This window comes from Argiope bruennichi, chromosome X2 (genome assembly GCF_947563725.1).
Source record: "Argiope bruennichi chromosome X2, qqArgBrue1.1, whole genome shotgun sequence".
Taxonomy (NCBI): Eukaryota; Metazoa; Arthropoda; class Arachnida; order Araneae; family Araneidae; genus Argiope; species Argiope bruennichi.
Genome location: NC_079163.1, coordinates 74,114,048 through 74,129,671, shown reverse-complemented (window position 1 = coordinate 74,129,671; position 15,624 = coordinate 74,114,048). Strand labels below are relative to the sequence as shown.

General features: G+C 31.6%; 1 protein-coding gene across 4 annotated transcripts in view; it reads left to right on the top strand.

The window, feature by feature from the left end:
* Positions 1-15,624, top strand: part of LOC129960671 (Kv channel-interacting protein 4-like) — a 336,370-nt gene that overhangs the window by 307,495 nt on the left and 13,251 nt on the right. For all 4 annotated transcript variants that reach the window (XM_056074230.1, XM_056074227.1, XM_056074228.1 and 1 more), the window contains exons 4-5: positions 10,510-10,580; positions 13,753-13,965. In XM_056074230.1, the coding sequence (XP_055930205.1) occupies positions 10,510-10,580; positions 13,753-13,965 (284 nt within the window). The remainder of the gene's footprint in view (positions 1-10,509; positions 10,581-13,752; positions 13,966-15,624) is intronic.

Below are 15,624 nucleotides of genomic sequence, written 5' to 3'. Positions count from 1 at the left end.
GTTTATCAAGTTGTTACATCTCTGAGTTACTTTGTTTACACACACACACTGATAAACAAACGCGCAATTTACACCTTCTCAGGTTCGGCCAAGAATTAGACACGTACCTACAATTGTGAGCATGAAGATCACATTCTAAAATTCACTCGTCTAGCTTTTGTACATTTTTAAGTTATTGTTAAGTTATTATTTAATTCTGATTAACATTTTCGGTAATGAAAATATATGCCAAATTTTATTCTTCAACACTTGCCAGAAAAAACTCTATATACAAACACGAAAAATTCACGAAAAAACACCCTATTAAAATGATGGTATAAAATTTCATTTTTATTTATTATATTCCTTGAACGATTCGTTCGCTTTTAATAACAATTTTAGAAATATAACTCGCATAGTTTAAATAATTAAGCTTTTAGAAAACATAAAATGCAACTAGCAAAAATTTTCGTATAGTAAAAAAAAAAAAAAAAAAAAGTTTTCAAAAATTAATTACTATGGATTGTAAACTGAACTTTAGTAGTTGGACAGCCCTAATGTTTAAGGACCTCTGTCAATTGTTTGGGCCTAGATTGCAACAGTTTGAATGTTTCTTCAGAAGAAATGCACTATTCCACTCAGTAATAGTCACTCTTTTCAACTTGTCTTTCGAGTTAATGTCATATTGGCTAATCTTGCATTTCAATAAGTCCCATAAACGTTCAATAGGGTTTGCATCCTACAATTGTGGTGGAAAATACAATTTATTTTTGATATTGTATAGCAACCCAGGCTTCACATTGGGAGCAGTGTGTTTAAGATCATTGTCCTGCATAGACCAAAGGTGAACTTCAAGGATTAAATACTGGGAGAAATGTTTAAAATTTTCTTTTAAAATGGTACATATCCATATTATTTAATGTTTAAGCATAAAGGTTAAACGACTTACGCGCCTTTATATATACCATGTGATTTAATGTTGAATCGTAAAGGTTAAACGACCTACGCAACAAACTGACATACAGCCCCAAGCCGTTACTCCTCTACCGTGCTTAACTGTCGGCTCAAGAGTCTACTGAGAAGCTGTACTTTGTTTTTTAGCGTAAGCCCTTTGATATCAAAGATATAGAACTTTTTCTAGTCAGATAAAGAAACATTTTCCCAAAGTTGTGGATTTATTAACAAACTCATTTACAAAATCTAAATGTTTTTACTTATTGATTTGGTTTGGTTTGGTTTAGTTATATTAACGTCCCGTTTGAAGCAACACTAGGGCTATTTTGGGATGGACCTCGTAATTTTGAACCGCGGTCAGATGACGAGGACGACACCTGAGCTGGCAACCCCCTCTCCACACCGCACCACACCAGCGGGAGGACGTTTGGTCATGACGGATTTAACGTGCAACAGACCCCCTTGCACGACAGTTCTTCGGTGGAATCGGGTCCCGAACCTGAAAATCCTCCGGTTCCGAAGCCGAGACCTTACCACCAGGCCACCGCGGCCTTTTACTTATTGATAGGTGATATCTTTAGCTTTCTACGAGCTACATGGCTTAATAATCAGTCTTTTTCAATATTTTCCTTCTCTATGAAAAAATTTTGTAATCTTTTTCTAATCCTATTTGCAGTTTGAGACGCAGTAGTCCTAAGATCTAAACGCACAGACATAAATACGTATGTATCTCTTTCCACAGGCAATCAGTTAAGATGGACGTCTATTACGTGACTATGAGATAACAGATTTCTGTAAATTGTAATTATCGATAGTCTTTAGATATAGGAAGGAGTTCCGCCAACAATTTTGCATTTTCTCCTGGAAGTTTTGCCTTTAATCTTAAGTTTTAAAATAATATTTCTTTCTCCGAGGGTAATCTCTTTCTCCTTTCAACTTCATTTTAATTTTAATTCAGTTTATCTTCCAAAACCCCCCGAAAACGCAACATTTTAAGTTTACTTACCTGTGCTAAATAAGTATTTGCAAAAAACTGAAATTTAACATGCAAATAACATTTGATCACATTTGTAAGCAAACTTTTTCTATTAGCTATTTTTATGATTTTTTAATTTAACACATTTTTCAAAAACACAATGTCTTTTATATTTTCGAATTTTTTTTTAAGTTAATGAATTATTTAAGGAATATGATGAATAAAAATGAAATTAATATTACCATTATAATATGCTTTTCGCTTAATTTTGAATGTGTGTTTGCACGCACCATTTTTCTGGCAAATGTATGCTTTTGTACTTTAGAGTAAATAAGTTTCGTCCAAAAATCTCTGGAGGAAATCAATCATTCTGCATCCAATTATATTCGAAACATACGAGCGAGAATTTTTAAGACTATCAATTCAACTTTTGCTTCATAAATTTTCTAGATAAATTCGAAATCAATACCAAATCATATACAAATAAAAACAATCTGGATCTATTACCATTTAGATTTGAAAGCAAAACTTCAAGTTCCACCAACATTTGTTGATTGCATTTAGAAGCACTCAAACAATAACTTTTAAATTTCCATATTAGAAAGTTAAAATAAAACAAAATAATTTCGCTATCCTGAAAATAAACAAGTTTTCAGTAAAATCCAGAATCATAGGCACTTACCATAAATCAGTTTTGAAAGCAATCACTTCAAGCAATATTTTTTCCGAAATAGGAAAGATAAAATGGGATCATTTCATTCCCAAGATTATGAGATTCTTAAAAGTATCTAAATGGTTTCTTTCAAATATTTAAGTGCAAACAGTTACTCTTCAGTTGGTTTTGTAATATGCTTTTTGAAAAAGGAATCGTTTCTATAAAAATATATCTAGATACTGCCCTTAAACACTTCGATCTTCTTCATTTGATCCTTGTTAAAAAAGTTAATTAGATATGTTTTCTATATAAAATTATTAAAAAAAATTTCAATTACTGAAGTTAATTAATCTAATTAATTGTTTGATAATTTTGAAAATCAATTAATTAATTGTTAATAATGGCTAATTTTGTATTCTTAAATGACTGTCTGTTTAAATGATTGTAAAATCAAAAATCATAATTTTTATGCATGATACATGAATTGCATTTACCTCACAGTAGACATCCAAATAGAAATTTTTCTCAGCTGATCGACATTCATTTCTGCTCGCTATTTTTCTCATTTCCATAAACGATTCAGTATTCACTTCATTGCAGACTCATACCGCAAATAGAAATCTCTGCATTGCATTCTTAATAATACTGCGAAGAAGCATATTTGGGTTAGAGAATCGAAGGTGGGAAAAGGGGCAGAACCGATTGCATCGAAATACAGGATTGACGCATATTATATCTGTTGCCATGGGTTCGAGGACTTCATGTTGGAATGATAAAGAAGTTTCTATTCGCTAGCTCTAGTGCTTTTGCATCATCTAATTTTGATTCAGATTTAGAATATCTACCCAAAAATGAGCTTCAAAACGAGAGGTGGGAAAGGAGGCAGAACCAATTGCATCGAATACCTTCATGTACGTAAGACTGACGCATGTTATATTTGCCGTCATGGTTTCGAGGACTTCATGTTGGAATGATAAACAAGTTTGGATTCGTTAGCTCCGGTGCTTTCGCATCATCTAACCTTGGTTCAGGTTTACAATATCTACCCAAAAGTGAGCTTCAAAACGAGATTTAAATTAAGCAATTCAATGCAAGTACGCATGGGCAAAGTTAATCTCCAACAAAAATATTCTCAGCTTTAACGAAGGAATCGGAATGCGATATTTACGTTTATGAAGATATCGATGGTTATTTTCCAATTTTTATATAAAACCCAGAGGGAGTGGTCTTCAGAAAACTTTCTCACATACTCTCCAATGCAAATACTATCCCCCTCCTCCCACATAAAATTGTGGATCTTGGGAAAGGCCACGAATGCCTTGCATTGCACTGGCAAGTTTTGTTTAGTTTAGTTATATTAACGTCCCCTTTAAAGCAACACTAGGGCTATTTTGGAACGGACGTCGTAATTTTAAACCGCGGTCAGATGACGAGGACGACACCTGATCTGGCATCCCTTCTCCACACACACCACACCAACGGGAGGACGTTTGGCACTGACGGATTTACCTTGCAACAGACCCCCTTACATGGCGGTTCTTCGGTGGAATTGGGTCTCGAACCTGAAACCCTGCGACTCGCAAGCCGAGACCTTACCACCAGGCCACCACGGCCCGTGCTAGCAAATAATAGTCGCGAAATATAAACCCTTTGCGATAATGTGGCATTTTTTCTGAATATATCGTGAGAATATGTATTTTAGATGCCTTTCTTTTGCGCCCAACTGAAACCAAAATTTCATAAGGAACTACAATTGTAGTCAGAAGATCCAATCCCAATTTCATTGATTTAAATAATTGTTTTTATGAATTTTTACGTTTATATGAATGCGAAAAACAGACCAACTCTTTGACAGATTTGGTTCAAAATTTGCGAAGAATCTACATTTCTGAAGTGTACCAAATTTGGTCTAAGTAGCTCTTCAAATTTTGTAGTTATCGTGCTCACTTGTATTCGAAGAGTCAGACAAATAGATTTCCTTCAAAATTTGGCAAAAATCTATAAATTTGATCTTAAGTCCATGTACCGAATTTCATATGTCTAGTTCAAGGCGTTTTTGAGTTGTTGTGTTCACAGATAGACAAATATAATGTCAAAAAAATTACTTTTAGAATTCAGGAAAGTTTGAAACGTGCAGATTCGTCAAAATCTCAAATTCAATTTTTTTTTCCATGATTTCATTTTTTTCTTTATACAGGGTGATTCAAATTAAAGTATCCCTGTTTGGGATGCCCTGGAGAGAGAACCAATCAACGTAACGCCTTCTTCATATTTGGAGGATATACATTTCAGGCAATGGGAAATTCATTGGTGCAATTAAGAATTAATTAAAAAAGACCGCTAGGTGAAATGTGATGCTACGATCGGTTTAAGGTAAGTAATATGAAACATGACACAAACAATAAAGAACAGAATGCGAGGTAAAAATGTAATAAACTTTAGTACACAGCACAAACTTTCGTTACTACAGAAATTTCAATGATAGCAACACACGAAAGATAGCAAAAACAGCAAACAAAAATTTCACAGATGGTTTTCAATGTGCCCACCTTTCTTCTGGGCTAACATGTTACACCGTGTTATAACATGATTCACCACGGCATGTAACTAACAGATCGGGTTCGATGTTGCATACGGGCAAGAAGATCTGGTTTTTCAAATACACCAGATTTTTTATATTCCTCGATAAACTTTATCTTTGAAGTAACCCCAAAACCAAAATCACAAGGGGTTAAGTCAGGTGAATGTAGAGATCATCCTGTAGGAAATGCATGACTGATAAGGCGATCCTCAGTAAAATGACGTCGCAGCAACTGTTGAATTACACATGCTATATGAAGAGAAGCACCACCTTGTTGGAATATTGTTATAGTGTGGCATCCTCGCTGCTGGAATTCTGGAATGACAAAGTTTGAAACATATCCTGATAACGTGCTGCGGTTACAGAACAGGTTGTTGGTCCCTGCGGAGTGATTTCTGAAGGAAAAATGGTCCAATCAAAAAGGTCGCAGTGAAGCCGATCCAAATAGTAACAGGCGGTGAATATAAAAGCATTTGTTGAACCTGGTGAGGATTCGCAGTAGACCAGATACGGCAATTTTGGGTGTTCACTGTTCCTCACATGTGAAAGTGAGCCTCATCGGTTCATAGGATGTTCCTAAGCAAATTCCGTTCCACCTCCATCCGTGCCAAGAAAATTAAAGCGAATGCCTCACGCACAACGTTATCGGCTGGTTTTAACTCTGGCAAGAGATGGATTTTATACGGATAGATTTCTAGTGCTATCCGCATGCACCTTCAAATTGTGGTGTATGGCAACTCCAACTGTCTTGATGCTGCGCGAGCACTAGATGTGTTCGAAATGGCTTGCTCAACGGCAGAGGTTGCGACGTCTTCAATCACCTGCGATATCTGTGCTTTACGTCCATGCTTTAACAGCAATGCTGCCTGTTTCCTCGAAACATTTGACCTTTTGCCGCAGAAGGCAAAATATTTTATTGTACCTGTGCGCAAAGATTTCTGCCTTCGGTATAAACGAAGCGCTTTGGCAGTGTTATTGCTGTTTTGGTAAAATAACTTTAGTAACAACGCATACTCCGGCAAAGAGAGAACCATCGTCATGGCGTAAGAATGCTCGGAACTTGTAAGGCCAGATTTTTATCTGTTGCAAACGACCTTTTGTTTGCTTACTAGGCAAATTTTGTTCTCCAGTGCAGCTCGCAATGTCGCATATTCGAATTTTGCGTTAGTAACGCAATAATGGAGTTTATAACAGATACCTGGTATTCTATCTTTTATTGTTGGTGTCATGTTTCTTCATTACCTTAAACCGATCGCAGCGCCACATTTCAACTGGTGGCCTATTTTTTAACTCTTTCTTATTGCACCAAACAATTTCCCATGACCTGAAATGTATATCCTCCAAATAGGAAGGCATTACGTCGACTGGCTCTCCCGCTAGATCGTCCCAAACAGGAATACTTTCATTTGAATCACCCTGTATTTCGTATACGAGAAAAAAAGGAATTCAAATCATTAAGTTTTCTCACATTTTCTAATTTTTATATTAAAGTATTAGACTTGCTTGAATTAAATTAGTTATTGTAAGAACATTGTTTTTCTTATCTTCTTATTATGTGGTTTCCTTTGTAAATTAAAAAAGCTAAAATATGGTTTCTCAGTTTAACTGAACACAAAAAATAATTAATCCTTCATTTCATATTCGCAGCTAATTAGGTTAAAATTAATTGAATTTTTAATAACTTGCTTCTAATTATTACATATAATCCTTTAATTTATTTTATTAAACAGTACGACTCTTTAGAATAACAAATAAAAACATTTACAAGTAAAAACTGCGTAAAGAGAGTAATTATTGTATTTTGAAATTAATTAAAGCAGATATCACAAATTTAAAATAAAAATGATCTAATTCAGGTAAAGCTTCCAAATTATTCATAACATTCTTACATAAGTTTGCATTTATTAAAGAAGCAATATCAACATAAATTTATTTTTTTACTATAAAAGTATTAATTCGGAAACTGAAAAATAAATTATTTGATATCAGTCATGACACATTATTATTTTATTATGTTATTTATTATGAGATTAATTATTAAATTTTTAAATATTCAATGATTCTAAATTATTAATTCGTAATAAATTTTAAATTAAGAAGAGAAAAACATTTCGAGCGCCTTCTTATTGTCTTTTTCCTTATTTTGTTTTATAAGTATAAAAATATATATTCTTGTAAAATTCTATTTTTATAAATTTTAGCTTTAAAAATAAATTATTAATGCTCTTAAATTGAAAATTTTTTATTTCCTTGAATAAATTTTGCATAAAAAGATAGGGATATGTAGCGAGTTCCCCAGCCTTGTGTTACTGCCCGAAAATTCATAATGTTTAGTACGCATGTGCCATCTAGTGGCCAAAATGTATACTGTTTCGAACAACTAAACCGAATTCTTTTTTATTCTACTATTTTGTTCGAACCGAATCTTTAAAATCCTTCGACCAAATAAATATCCTTTTATTTATATTATCCTGCAATATATCAATAAAAAAGTATCCTGAGAACATCTTCCTGCATATTTTTTAATAATTTATATTTGACATTTGCAGATGCAATATCGTCATCGATTTTTCCTAAATATCTTATGCACGAAATGTCCCATGTTGATATTTATAATTAATAATTACTTATTTCAAAATTATTTTTGCTCATAAAGTATCTCATGGGAAAAAATTTCTGGTTTTCCTTTAATATTAAAACTCGTTTTCTAAAATTAAAAAGGAAACAATAAGTTTCATTTCTGAAAAATAACTTTTGAGAACTTGCATACAACTTTTTAAGTCGTCTGCAAAGTATGATTTTTTTTTTTACTTAAGATATTAACAAATCTGCAGTGCATAGCTCTGAGTCAAGTCTTCTTCAAATGTGGGCCTAGATTCCAAGTAAGTCACTGATATACTGACAATCCTTAATTTTTTTTAAATTCTTCAATATCAAGAAATAAAATTAATTGAAAATACCCTCTTTAATTGAATCATAAATTTGAATTTCAATAAGAATTTTCCATTCCCTTTTATTTATAATTAATAAGTCATTCGTTCATTCATTTTTCCTATATAGTATTCCTATATACTATATTCTTTCATATTTTCAAACATATTTCAAGTATTTATTATCTCATTTTCATTAAACTTCTATTTGTGAAAATAACCCGAGAGGCAGGTTTATACAGATCAACAAAATAACTAACCAGATTAATTTGCTAACCGCTATCTCGACATGTTCTCTATTACGAAAATTGAAATTTTTCAATAATTCGGTCGAGAATTATCAAAACGTATCAAACTACGTTCTAAATTTATTAGTAGGTATAATTAATTAGTAGATATGAAATTGTTAGTAGCAAAAAAAAGTAAATACGATATTTTTTTTTTCCATTGGCATTTCAGAAAATTAACCAAATATAATTCAGACTGATGTTTGAGCATTTTTCCCCCTTCAAATTCTATGGCTTTTCTATTAAAAATTTGAGCATTTCACTACTTTTCAAAATATTTCATAATCCGGTCTTTGTAATTGATTCCATCCCCAATTATATTTATTAGGACACAGAAAGTTTTCTTGTGAAAAAAATACATAAATTCCTTCTTTTTTTTTTTTTTTTTTTTTTTTTTACTAAATTGTAGCATATTGATAAGAAAAGGATTCTCATTATGACGTTTAAAATCAAGAAATTTATCGGACGTTTTTAAAAGGAGATTTTATTTTCAGATGGAAGTGATTATTAATCGTCTTGAAAATTCGTTACACTGATTTTTTTTCCTTTGTTCGTAATAAAGATATTAAAAGATATTACACATTTCTTTTTAAAGAGAGTTCGATAGTAATTTTATCAGATCCATAGAATGACTATATCTCGAACTCCATTTCTTTTATACGAAGTATACAAAACAAACTACAGGGTAATTCAAAATGAATATAGCGATTACAAAAAACTATAACTATTTAATGAAAAAGAATTTATCGATAAGATTAACACAGAATGTCGACGGAACTTCAAAATTTCTTTACGTAAGGCGCTGGTACAATAAAGCGGAAGCATACGTGTGCTTGAATTGAAACTTCGCAAAGACAAGACACCTATTCATTGCGGGCTTCTCATTAGTAAAACTGGCGAGTCCAGACTTGACACCCTGCGATTTTTATCTATGGAGTTATCTGAACGACTAATGTGCTTCCCATGTCCAAAACAATTGAAAAACTCAAAGTACGCATTTGTAATGCGCTGGTGTCGGTGACTGCAGGCATGCTTCAGAATATATGGCGTGAAATGGACTACCGCCTAGATATTATCCGTTTGAATCTATGTCACATAGAACATCTATGACGTATGTATACAAAATTTTGAAGTTCCGTCTACATTATGTGTTAATCTTATCGATAAATTATTTTTCATTAAATAATTATAGTCGTTTGTAATCTCTATATTAATTTTGAATTACCCTGTATTATAACTATCAGAAATATTTGAATTCCAAATCTTAATAATTATCCAGGCTTCAAACTTCCCTGGGTCCTAAAAAATTATTTGAAATTCGTTTTTCTGTCCACAAATACGATAAGTCAGAAATGATACAAGTTAGACAGATTATTTCTTTCTTTAACTTGAAACTACAATTACAAGTTTATGTCGAATTTTGGATGTAGTCTATTTAAATGAAGCTTGTATAACAATCAGTTCACATCCATGTGAATACTATAACGTAAAAAAGCTGTTGAATGAAATTTTGAATAGAACGTTATCATCAGACTTATAGACATTTAAGCAAAAGAAAAGGGAACTATAAGGATAAAGTGCAATTTATTTATGTACAAGCCTCAACATACTCGAATTTTCCAGTCAAATATGAAGTCGTAAATGTTCGAAATTGTCGTAACGTATGTCGTTACGAACAACTCCAAAGAATCATTCAACGAAACTGATTTTATAACACCTCTGATACTTTTAAATAAAGCAATGAGTGCAGATTTCAAAATTAAGAAAAACTAGCATTCTATTTCGAAGGCATTTTTTTTTCTTACAATTGTATGTAAACACAGAAAATTACTAAACACGAATCGTTATTATCTGCCATATAAAATACTATAAAATAGAGTTCTTAGTGAATTTGATTTAATTTGTAATCAAAACTATGAATCAAAACATTTGAAACTATTATTTGCCAAAATTAAAGGATTAAAATTCTATTTTTAGTGTCTAGACTTTAAGCATTCAGATGAATTGGAAGAATAGATAGAGTTATTTCTTTCAACAGATTGCAGTTTTGCGAGCAATAATGATAGAATTGTATTTCTGTGTTCAAATAATTTCGCGCTGATTTTTATTCAAATAATTGACAATGCCATGTATTTTTCCTTTCATAGATTCTACTCAATATGCCCACTATGTGTTTAAATCCTTCAAGCAAGCTCACGGTGGCACCATCAATTTTGAGGTAAGCTTAAAGTTATTTCTTTATATCTACGCGATAAAATTACTTCTTTACAATGCTGAAATAGCATGTTTAAAAAAAATATTTAAAAAAATTAAATTTATGTTCACATTTTTTATTTCTTTCATAATAAACCTTTTAATCCGCCGTAACTAATAGCTAAAAACAGCAATGAAATTACATCTATATTGAAAATGTTCAAAGTAGCGTTGAAGCAGAAGGGGTATAGATGCCCCTGGCTCCAGTCATAGGGGGTATCACTAAGACAACGTTAGTACCTTTATGTCACTTTTTAAAGAAAAATAATAATCAAGGGAATAATTAATAATATCATGCCTTTGGGCACTATTTCCATTTGCTAAATCGCTGGTGTCAACTGGGGGCAATAATATCAAATTACGCCTGCGTTCCACTTATCTCTCTATGTAACAAATTCACTTCTCAAAACAGTGATAAGAAAATCTGGCGGAGGACTACGAAATTCTTGGAGAAAGCACGGAATGCTAACTTTATGATTCAGCGTTTTCAACGACGAGTCGTAAAGTTAAAATTAACAATTCATAGAAAACTTATATTTAGCAAGTGAATGTTCCAAATAAAAAAGCAAGCATTTTATTTAAACAGTCGATTATAAATAAAATTTCAAATTTAATGGTTGTCATGGGAGTGCAAGAAACCAATAATTGAAAATAACAGTTTTAAAAAGACTTAAAGACTTCATACATTATTAATGACTAAAAAAATAAATAATTTTAACTGAATGCATTAGTGTCATGTTTCGAAACATAATTTATAAATTAAATTTTATCCTCCGATGAGAGAAGTTTTCCTACATTTTTTGCTTATAAAATGTAAATATATATATATAAAAAAAGAATAATCTTTGAGGAAATAGGAGCATTATTTTTTTTGAATAAATTTCATGTTTTATAAGAATTTTATCAGAAAATATTCACCCCGAATACTGCATAAATAAAACTTTTTCAGTCACGGTTTATATTTTTCGTTGCTGTTCATTGTCTTGCTTATAATATTATAGTGAAGTATATTTCATAATCTCTGGCTATCCTATTTAAGAAAAGTTCCAATATATAATGTTGGCTAAAAGAATTTTATGTTGATTTTAGTGAAACTGAATAAAATATGCAGCCTAATAAAATATAGAGTAATGTGAAAATAAATTCTCTTACCATTATTTTTATTTAAGAAATCAGCATATAAATGTTATTTATAAAATGAATGCCCCTATTAGGTGTAGCAAATGTTTCTTTAATATAGAATCTGATTTCTCCAAACTACACAGCGAAATACGATTTGATTATGCGTTGTTTTAGGTCAAACGCAAACTATTTTGCTTTCAAAGCTGCTTTAAGTGAGATATAGGTCTGATAAGAAAAAAGGTCTGATAGGTAAGATATGAAAAAAAATGAGACAGAATGCATCTTTAAAGCACCCCAAACATATTCGATGAAATTCAGGTCCGTGTTGTTTTCTATTGAAGATCTTTCTCCAAATGAACCCTGCGTTGCCGTCTTGTAAGTTGAAATTATCACCTAATATAAATTATTTCAACATTTGATTACAAGTTTGAATTATAGAACTGGAATTTAGTCATCTTAACACCTGTACCTATTTTAACCTATCTCTAACCTTCGAATGGCTCCTCATATTCTTTCGACAGGTGACATTTTGAAATCCGTATAAGAATTTGGCTGTTTCAGATTTCTAATATCATTATTACAGCAAACTCCATGGCCATGTTATTACACAAGCATTAGTAGATAATACATACTGATTACAGCGAAGCTATTTCCCATAATGCAATTTTATTCAACACTTTTTGTTTAACAACATACCCCAAACTTTTAATCCTTTGAATAAGTTATAGGCGCTCTCATTTTTTTTCTTAGTTTTTGGATACCAGTACAAATTTTAGATCAAAAATACTTCGAACCATTCATTAAGTTTTATGGTACCAATTTAAAATATTGTAACAATATCATACAATAAAACTTCATAAGAAATTTTCTTAGTTTCAATCACTTTTTTTTTCCTATGTGAATATTTATTTGTTAGCAGAATAAGGTCAAACAAATAGATGCTTCCAAAAAAGCAAGTTTCTTGACAGCTGAATTCCTTTTATTACAGCTTTACTCCTGTTTGGCGCATTTAAACCGCTTTTGTTGTAGTTGTTGTTGCTGTTGTTTGTTTGTTTAAGGCAAACTACAAAAAACACAAATCAAAGGCAACTGACTCTAGTATTACTGCGAATACGTTTTTCCTTTTAGCACTTGCAGGTCTGACCTGTTTCGATGTTTTCCTGTAGACTAACGGATCAAGGTATCTTTTATGATTTTTGTATAAATAGAAACACATATCTCAGCATTTTTTTCTTAGAAGTTACAAGTTTTTTTTTTATTCATAATGTAGAAAATATTTAAATCTATTAAGAAATGCTATTTAATAACAAATTATTGAAAAAAGTATATTTTCTAGAAAAAATCTATGAAAGAAAAATTATTTCTTAATAAAATCTTTTAAATGAACTTCAATAACCTTTGTTTTTAAATCGTTTCATAAAAATATATGTTCTAAAAATATTGTTCTATCCTATAAAAAAATTTCGAAACCAAAAGGCTCATAAATAATATCAGAAAGAACCGTGAACGTATATAATAGGAAATTTTGTAACTTACAGAGTTAAAAGTTCATCCCAAGAGACTCTAGGGGTTTGTCGATTTCACTGAAAACGGCACCTTGAGTGACACTCGGGTTTAAACCTCGAAATGCTAGTGCTATTTATAAATTAGTTTTAATTTATCTTACTGACATATCTGAATAATAAGATCTGTATAATGATCTCATAATAATGTTTCGATACTTTGTCACTAAACCGTCATTATGTTACATAAGCTTTGCCATCAAATTCTTAATACAAACTTATACTAAAAGCAAAGAGAGTTCTCTTTATTATACAAAGACTCATTTATCCAATATTAATAATCTTATTCACAAATATACTCATGATTATCATTATAAGAAATGGATGTTCATTCATTTTAAATAACTCAGAGAATGAAATCTCAAAATGGTTAAAAAAAACTCACTAAAGACGTTAAATGTTATTTTTGTAAAACTTAGAATATCATGTTAAAGTATGTATTTCTCTAAGCAGCAGTTCCTCAATATTCTCTCTGTCCTGTCGAGAGGTAGTGTCGTTGACAAGCTGCAGTGGATCTTTGGCCTGTACGACATCAACGGCGACGGATACATTACCAAACAAGAGATGCTCAATATTGTGAGTGCCATTTACGACATGTTGGGACACTACACTGATCCAGCAGTGACAGAACATTCGGCAAGAGAGCACGTCGAAAAAATTTTTCATGTAAGATGCTCCCCTTTGCATTTAATTCTTCAGATGTTATGAATTTACAGTAAAAATTGTATTGTCTTGTTTTTTAATTAATCCAGTTTATTTATATTCTTATATAATTTTGGCTTTATATTTCATAGAAACCATGCTTTTTCAGGATAACTACTGATTAGGAATCAAAAACCATAGAACTAGTGTTAATTTTTATTATTTTTAATGAGCATAAACTTTGTATTACGTCTCTTTATCATTTGTTGTCACATCAATTCCTTTTTGATAGTTGCCGTGACATGTGAATAAGATCATTGGGAACAAGGAAAGGGGGGCATATGCACATGCATGATTGGGATTACGCTATCAAGATGTGCTATATGACTACAAGAACAGTTCGTATTGGAGGCAAAAGGTTCACTGAATGCAATACATAATGGAAGCAACACATACTACAGTGGTGGAAAAAAATAGGGCCAAACAAAAAACATTTGTAAATTTTAAACTATTTGTTGTAATGCATTATATATTTTAAAATAATAAGAGCATAAATAAATGCAATATTTCAAGTTATTTTGAATAATATTTCCTTTTTATTTATTACCATTTTACTTATGTTTAAGTTTTATACAGAAGAAAAATTGGAAAATAAAATAGGGCCAGTTACAAATTTGGCTCACAAAACATTAATTTTTTAGAACGTTGCCCCTTTTATTACATGATCTCTATCAATCAAGATATCAGAGAGTCCACCAGTTGCCAAGATGTCAGAGAGTCCAGGCTTTTCTAAAAGTTGTTTCGATTTTTTATCCAGCAAATTTCGATTGCATACTCGAATTCATATTTATTGGCGTAACAACGCCCCCTTGCATAAATATCAAGAGTCATTAAGCTCGAAAGTAGGATTCAAGTCAGGGCTTTCTGATGACCAGTCCAATAATTCATTCATTTCTACTTCATTTTCTTGAAACCACGACTCTGTATATGATGATACATGAATAAAGGCATTATCTTGTTGAAATATAAAATGCCCACTTGTAATGAGAGGAACTTCTGATAATAATGTTTCAGCGAGCATGTCTTTATATCCTTCAGATTTAGTTTTTGGTTTCAAAAAGGTTATCAGAGTAGTTCCGTTACGAGAAAATTCTCTTCAAATCATAACATTAGCACTGCCGAATCGGTTCATCACACCGGTTCATCACCGAATCACTGTTCGTTCACGACGAAAATCATGTCAATAATATCGAAAGTTGTCAGGTCCATTCAAATTAAATTTCTTTTCTTCTGAGAAACTTATGTTATTCCATTTATTTCCAAGGGCAATATGTTGTTTTGCCCATTTTACACGGTTTTTAGATTAGTTAGTGGAGGCTGTTTTCTCATTTTTATATATTTTACATATGAAGATTTTATAAGTACATTTGTACAATTCTCGAACAAGATAGTTGCAATCTCTTTTTAATTTGAGTAGAAGATGGTGTTGTGAAAGGGCTCGGTTAATTTTGGCTCTTTTTGATCGATTAGATAGACGATTTTCTACCGGATAGTTTATATATAGCATAGTGGTCAAGATCTTTCAAGAAATTATTCACAAAAATTTTTGAGGGCCTTAATCGTTTTGCTATTTCTCTAGAAGACAAATCACATTCTCTGAAACTCAAAATCTCACCTAGTTCT